Source organism: Montipora foliosa, chromosome 6 (assembly GCF_036669935.1).
Source record: "Montipora foliosa isolate CH-2021 chromosome 6, ASM3666993v2, whole genome shotgun sequence".
Taxonomy (NCBI): Eukaryota; Metazoa; Cnidaria; class Anthozoa; order Scleractinia; family Acroporidae; genus Montipora; species Montipora foliosa.
This window is the reverse complement of record NC_090874.1, coordinates 25,482,615-25,490,538: the sequence shown is the minus strand read 5'-3', so window position 1 is coordinate 25,490,538 and position 7,924 is coordinate 25,482,615. Positions and strand designations below refer to the sequence as shown.

The 7,924-nt window shown below is 40.1% G+C and overlaps 1 protein-coding gene across 1 annotated transcript; it reads right to left on the bottom strand.

Moving 5' to 3' along the window:
- Positions 1 to 4,435: 4,435 nt before the first annotated feature.
- Positions 4,436 to 6,145, bottom strand: LOC138005256 (piggyBac transposable element-derived protein 4-like). The gene has a single exon (XM_068851514.1). The coding sequence runs from the start codon at positions 6,143 to 6,145 to the stop codon at positions 4,436 to 4,438; it is 1,710 nt and encodes a 569-aa protein (XP_068707615.1).
- Positions 6,146 to 7,924: the final 1,779 nt, after the last annotated feature.

Below are 7,924 nucleotides of genomic sequence, written 5' to 3'. Positions count from 1 at the left end.
TTCTGTCAAGACCTTGTATCTCTTATAGCCACACGCAACAAAATAATTGGAATATCCCATTATCCTTTGCTCAAGTATGTCTGTTGATGAGCAAATCCTGCTAAGCCTTAAGGCCTGGCTGTAAGGGATACTGTGTTTCAAATGGGGTGGGTGTGCTGAGGTCCAGTGTAGATATGGGTGAGTATCGGTGGGTTTCTGGTACACGTCCGTACTTATGAACCACTTGCATCCTTGATTATTGTAGTGTCCAAAAAGTTCAATGAATCACTGGAGATTTCGTGTGTAAATTTGATAGAATATGGTAGAACGCTATTTAGATAACCTCTGAAGGTGGTCAAAGAGTCCATAGTACCTTTCCAAATAAGAAATATTTCGTCGATGAAACGTACCCAGTCAATAATATATCTGGACCCATCAGTTTGGTAGACAAATTTGTCTTCTAGTCGGCCCGTATGTATATTTGCAAAGTTAGGAGCAGCTCTAGTACCCATCACTGTACCCTTAACTTGTATAAAATTCTCGCCATTAAATGTGAAATTGTTCAGTTTGAGTACTTTCTCAAGGAGGCACGTTAATGTTTTCGCCGAAGGTGACGCCAAAGACGTGTTTTCAAGTTCCTCCTCCACTATCTTCAGTCCTTCGTCTGTGTCTATATTTGTGTATAGACTAGAGACGTCCAATGTAACTTAGATACAACTACCAGGTACTCTGCCTAATCTTTTCAATCTTATGATAATATTCGTATATATATACCTGAATATTAGGAGTTCAGCGACGTGGAAGAGCGCAAATTATATAAGATAAAACAAGCAAGAGACACTAGCAACTCAGAGTTTCATGTTCTCTCTCACGTTTCAAGTCACAAGTGTTAGGCTCAAGCTACACGTAATGTGTTCCAAAATGTCATTGATAATGACTTAAATCCTGGAAAGCGACACATCTATGAATAATTACATTCTGGGGAGCCACATAGCAATAAGTATTTCGAAAGAAAGCTTCAATTTTACTTTAACACACATGACATCGACATTGTGTTTTCCAATTTCTGTTTGTTCTTCATTTCTGTGAGCCTATCACCCTTCAAGGATTTTCGGCCATAACTTCTTAATGCATTGTATGTATGTAAATAAATATATATATATATATAACTAACTGCAGACAGTACTGTTTCGGCCTTCTGGGCCTCATCAGTGCAGTGCTGATGTCTGGGATGGAGGTTAAGCTTATAAAGCCACCCCAAATGTCCCACACATGTGGTACATCTAAGCCATGCCAGAGTGCTCAAACTAGCGAGCTAGTGAGCATGCTTGTACGCAGTGTACGGTTGGTTGACCTAACGATGAACTCCCAGTAAGAGGATCCACAGGATACAATGTCTCGACGCGAATTTGTAGTTAAGTGTACGTAAGGAAAAGCGACGAAGAGACAAACTCTTGACTGTTCTGGACGAAGTTTAATGCGACGTTTCGGCCGTTCGGCCTTCTTCAGGTTAAAAATTAAAAACTAAAAAAAACTATTTACAATGAATGCAAATCACAAAAACAGCAGCTTATATATACAGAGCAGAAATATTGAAATTAAGGAAACGAAACAAAACAAAGGTCAAAGCTACAAGGTGACATGGATTTGACAATCAAAGACAAATAAAGAACTATAACAAAAGGTCTAAATTCCAAGGTGACATAGATTTAACAATCAAAAACAAATAAAGAACTATAGGTGTCATATCGATAAAAATGCATCGTATTGGGAAAATGTCAACTCACAACTACTCAATTGTAGTAATTAATGCGGTGTTTCGATCTAGATTCCCGCCTTTTATTAAGACCATGAGGATTAAGGGTAAATAATTGCGCCGTCCAATAGGCCTCCCTAGTGAGTAACAATTGTTCAAGATGTAAAGAATTTTCAAAAGACCTAATTTGTTCGATAATGATGAAATTGATTTGTGAAATTTCATGTTCAGAGTTATTATAGTGGATAGCCAATTCACAAGTTCTTTTGTTCTTCAGCATGTTCGACTTGTGGTTACGGAATCTTACTTTAAATTCAGTCGAGGTGGAGCCCACATATTGCAGGTTGCATTTGGCACAAGTGGCCAAATAAATAACATTTTGCGATGAACAAGAAAGTTTTTGTTGAATGGAATAATGACGACCAGTAGCTGAACTTTGAAATTTTGAAGCTTGAATTAAATAATTTTTACAAAGATCGCATTTCTTATTGCATTTTGAACAACCCCCATTTTCTTCTCTTTGATTTCTACAAGAGGTTACCTGAAATTTGGATGGTGCTAACATCTCCTTAAGATTTTTTGTTCTACGATAAGCGGGAAAAATTGACTTGGACGGAAAAATTTCTTTGACTTCTGGTGAAGATTGCAATAGATGAAAGTGATTTTTAATGACTTTTTGGATATCTGGCAAAATTGGATTGTAGTCAAGCACCAGTGGAAAAACTTACTTATCTGGTTTTACCTTTTTGCTCAAAAGTTCAGATCTTGATATACTGAGAGCTTTGTCGAACTGTTTATCGACAAGCTCCGCCGGATAATTTTGAGATTTCAAATATCCTTTGTATTCCTTACACCTATTTTGAAGAAAGTCGTTGGTAGAACAATTGCGTTTGATTCTTAAAGCTACCCCAAAGGGTACTGCTCTTTTGCAATGTGAGGGATGTGAACTCGAAAAAGGTAGATAGAGGTGGCTATCGGTGGGTTTAGCATGAACATCAGTGCTAATAAACCCGTTACAAAAATGCAACGTGAGATCAAGGACATTCAAATGACTTTTGGAGTAAACCAATTCGAATTTAATAGTAGGGTACAAATCATTGATATAATCAGTGAATTCCAATAATTTAGGTAAACCCTGAGTCCAGAGGTCAAAAATATCGTCCCTGTATCTCCACCAAAGCATTGGTCTCAAGCTATCCTCAAATTTGGCTTTCTCGTCTATGATGCCCATCGCTAGATCTGCATAACTGGAGGCGTTTTTCAGTCCCATGGCCGTACCGTGTTTTTGAACAAAGCTCTGACCAGCAAACTGGCAATTATTTACCCTGAGACAAATGTCAACGGCTTCAACTAAGCAATCAGTGGAAGGAATGTTATCAGATCTGGAATTAAGTGCCTTTCTAACTGCTGAAATACCTAGATTGTTGTCAATGTTTGGAAACATTGACACTACATCCCAAGACACAAGGAGGGACCCCTCAGGGAATGGGCCTTTTGCATTCAAATCTTCTAATTTGTTGATAAAATCCGTGGAATCCTTCACAAAGGATGGAAGACTCTGTGAAAGAGGTTTGAGGTAGAATTCTGTGAAAGGAGAAAGCCGTTCAATTGCTGTACCGCAACAGGATGTAATAAGCCGAAGTGGGTTGTCACGTTTGTGTGTTTTGACATTCCCAAATGCCACTCCCGGTTTTGGTTCCAGGTTTACAACCCACGTAGCAATCTCCTGGCTAATCTGCCCCTCAGAAAACCACTTACGACTCCATTCCTTAACCACTTCAAAATGGTCAAGTGTTGGGTCGGAATCTATGCTGTCATAATGCAAATCATTATTAAGCTGACCTAGTATCTTATTTTGGTATTCTTGTTGACTGAGGACAACGAACCTAGAACCTTTATCTTGAATTCTTACAACATTTTCACTAGATTTAAGAGACCTTAAAGCTAACCTTTCTTCTCTCGTAAGATTGTCCTTGGTAGTTCTTAGATTAGCAGGCTTAAGGATGTCGTTCTTCACATTGTTGAGGAACACTTCTACCTCCGGGAAACTGGATTTTGGAGGCATCCATTGGGAAGTTGATGGAATCGCTGGAAATCGGTCGTCCACCACACGGGGGTTGTCTTCAGCATTTCTGCCTTGGAAGAAAACGGCAAGGCGGATTCTCCTTTCAAATATATCTATGTCATCAGTCACCTTTTGCCAATTGACATCCTTAGGCACAGGACAAAATGCTGGTCCTTTCTTCAGGAGAGAGCGTTCCGCATCTGTTAGTTCAGAAGAGGTTAGATTAACCCTTTCACTACTAAAGGCTTTGGTGGCTAATCCCATGCTGTTCCTGGAGCATAATGAGGCCATCATGGACATTTTTACTCCCAAATGAAACATATATGCTCAGTAGTTACTGGAACATTTTGTCAGACAATAAAATACACAAAATTGAAGTTGAAACGTGAGTTTACTTATATCAAATACTTGATTTGAGCACAATATACAAATTTTAAAAATAATTGTTGCTGAATTCACGACTTTCTTAAAATTTCAAATTTACCGCCATATTGCGAACAGTAACATATCCAATTAAAGCCAAGAAATAACAATATATGTTGAACCCTGTTTTCTATTTACACTTATCAACAGCAAGATCATATTAGGTTAAAATTTGCTTCTTAAATCCTGATTTGAGTTTATAAGTTTGCATTTCAATCACTATGAAATTCATTGTGGCATGATGAGCGGCAAAGAGCAACTTTGCAAATCTTGCACTCGTAGCTAGTTTCGACCCTGTGACCTTTCGGCGTTTTGCGTTTCATTTTACTGCACTGCATACATGTTTGCTTTCTTCCTTCTACACGAACGGAGACATGGTCGGCTGGACTAACAGCACGGCTTGGACCAGTTGGAATTGGCCCTCTTGCGGCGCGTTTTCTTTGACTGAAACCATTGATAAGTTGTCCTGCAAGTTGGCGTTTGAATGGAAGTAATGCTCTTTTTGTCTTTCCTTGTGACGAACGGTAGAAGTTTTCAAGCACAAAGGCATTGCTCACAGACAAATTAAAAGCAAACCAGAATAAATATTTGTACCACTTGCACGATTGCCAGCCAGAAGCGTAAAATGAACGAAGTTGATCGGCACGATCAACACCTCCCATGTTGGCGGTGTAAACATCAGCCACCTTCGGTTTTGTAATGTGTGTGCGTTGACCACGCATAGTTCTTTCAACTTGTCTACCTGCTTCCATAGGTGAAACATTAGTTGAAAGAAAAGAAACATCTTTCTTGTCGTGCCATTTTGTGTACACAAGAGTGCCCTTTTGTGTCTGCTCAACTTCTCCTTGTTTCAATTTGTTTTTGGAACATGGAGGCAAGTCTTTGCGGTTTGGTCGAACAGTCCCACACGCGTAAGTGTTTTGGTCGTGCAAGTGCTCAAACAGACGAGTTGAGGTAAAAAAATTGTCACAAAATACATGTCTATTTTTGTTCAGAAACGGTTCAGCCATTTTCATTACCACATCGTATCCCAGACCATGAATTCTCTGCTTTCCATCCTCGGAACCAAGGTAAACATCAAAGTTCACAACGTAACCGTTGCTCCCATCGGCAGCCATCCAAACTTTGATACCATACTTGGTTGGTTTTGCCGGTAAATATTGTCGGAAAGCAAGGCGACCTTTAAAAGCTATCATTCCTTCATCCACAGATAAACATTTTGAAGGTTCGTAGATACTTTTCGCCTTTTCAAGAACGCTGTTTAGAACCGGCCGCACTTTGTAAAGCCGGTCATAGTTGGCGTCTCCCCTCTTCGGTTCGGCAGATGAATCGTTGAAATGAAGATACTGTGCTAGTTCTTCGAAACGATTTTTTGTCATGACCGACTTTATACCAGTATTTCCAATAAATGGATCGTTGGACCAGTAGAGGGCAAGCTGGGGTAGGTTGTTAATTCCCATCATGAGTGTTAAACCGAAGAACGCTTTCATTTCAACTCTGTTAGTGTCTTTCCACTTCGCGAGCGCTTCGGGTTTGTTGACAAGTTTTGCACGTGCATATTTGTTGGTTTCATTCACTATCCGATCGATCAGCTCATCAGTAAACAGTAGACCAAAGAAAAAACTTGCTTGTGCATCTTCTGGAATATTTACTGTTATCTGTTGAGTTCCACTGAAACCCTCGACAACAAAATCTTCAAGTTGCTCAGACCAGACATCATCTTCGCTCTCGCTTTCCGAGTCGCTTTTCATTTCATGATCTCCATTGCTCTCTAACTCACTATCAGAAACTTCTTCATCACTATTTTGGATTGAAAACCCTTCAAAATCAATATCTGAACCATCTGAATTGTCAACATTGTCTGCATCAATACCAAAAATCGCCCTAAACTCATCGAGACCTATAGGTTCAGGTTCCGCCATTACAGCATTCGCGTGTGACGAAGTAGAAATTTTGAGCGTCTCTCTCTCTTCCCTCTTAATGAAAATTTATGCGCAGTGTGTTGAATGTGATTGGTCAAGATCTTAAACAACAATAGCCCACGTGTTTGAGCACATTCTCCTTTACGTAGAGTCCGGAGGGTGAAAAGAATTGAGGTCTATTGATATAGCCGCTTTTGGCCGCTCTAGGAAAAATGTCACATTTCCGGTCGGCCGCTTTTGGCCGCTTTAGTAGTGAAAGGGTTAATAGGATTCAGGTCCGGCAAGTTGATCTCTGTTGTTACACCCTTGTCGCTACCATCGTTTTCGGCTGGAGCTCCTATATTCCTTTGGGCAACTCTTTCAAACCGCCGCGTTCTCCTTCTCGTGTTGCTAGGTTGTACGGTTCGATCTACTGGTAATGGTTGCAGGGGTGTGGCCAACGAGAACTTATGGCGTGCTTTCTTTTTCAAATCAATCTCCAGTGCTACCATCCGTTCTTTAACCCATTTCCAAATGGTTTTAACAGCAGTTTCTTCATAATCACGAAGGAGGTGATCGCGCTGGATATGAAGTTCCCTCTGAAGGGCTTTGGTCTTAGACAAGGCTGCCGCAGAAATGTCCTTTAAGATGTTGAGGGAAGCATTGTGTAAATGCTGTTTACAAAAGTCTTGTAGATTGTCATTTTCCTTGACCAACTGAAGTATATATATATATATATATATACGTAAAGTAGGCTTGTATTTGCTGTACTAAGAGTGCTCTATACCATGCGGTAGGGCAATTATAAATGAATGAATAATCAGGACACGATCATACTTTTGTCTCTGGTTTTCATACAGGTCTGTTTCGTACAGGACGTTTAGTTTGTCCTGCACTCATCAGTGTGTAACCCAAGAGTGATTTTATTCGTTGAAGATTACCGCTTTTTAGTCATACATGGCCGTTCGTGTTGCACGCTCCTATTTACCTAACGTTCTTCAATAGGTATTTCTCATTTACTAATCAACTCGTTGCGCTTATTGCGCTTATTGCGCTCAACTGAACTGAGCTCAACTCAACTGAACTGAGCAAATACATTTGGCAATTAAAGGACAGCAACACCGACTATACAATTTCGTGGAAAATTCTTTGTCATGCCTCGCATTATACTAACGCGACAAATCGTTGTAATTTATGCATAGCTGAAAAATATTACATCATATGCCAGCCGCGAACAGCAACACTCAATAAGCGCAACTAGTTGATTGGTAAATGTAGACACAATGAGAAATACCTATTGAAGAACGTTAGGTAAATAGGAGCGTGCAACACGAACGGCCATGTATGACTAAAAAGCGGTAATCTTCAACGAATAAAATCACTCGTGGTTACACACTGATGAGTGCAGGACAAACTAAACGTCCTGTACGAAACAGACCTGTATGAAAACCAGAGACAAAAGTATGATCGTGTCCTGATTATTCATTCATTTATATATATATATACGTAGAATGAAGAAAGGAAACCCATCCTGTAAATCAACTGATTAATTATTTCGAATGAAAAACATGAAGAATTGCCCTGAGCGGGATTTGAACCCACGTCCCCCTGAACACCGGTAGGGTGTGATGACCACTGCACCATCAGGACAACCACGCTGGCAACGCAGCTATCCAGATAGTGACTTGGCCTAACGTGAGTATCCCGGGGTTCTTACACGAGTGAGATGGGAAAGCCTAAACCCTTTCAAAGCCTTAAACCTAAGGATCGACTAACAATTCACAGGCAAACACCAGCGTA

What these genes read in the sequence shown, in the direction of transcription:
- LOC138005256 (XM_068851514.1), bottom strand. Translation starts at nt 6,145, where the DNA reads ATGGCGGAACCTGAACCTATAGGTCTCGATGAGTTTAGGGCGATTTTT.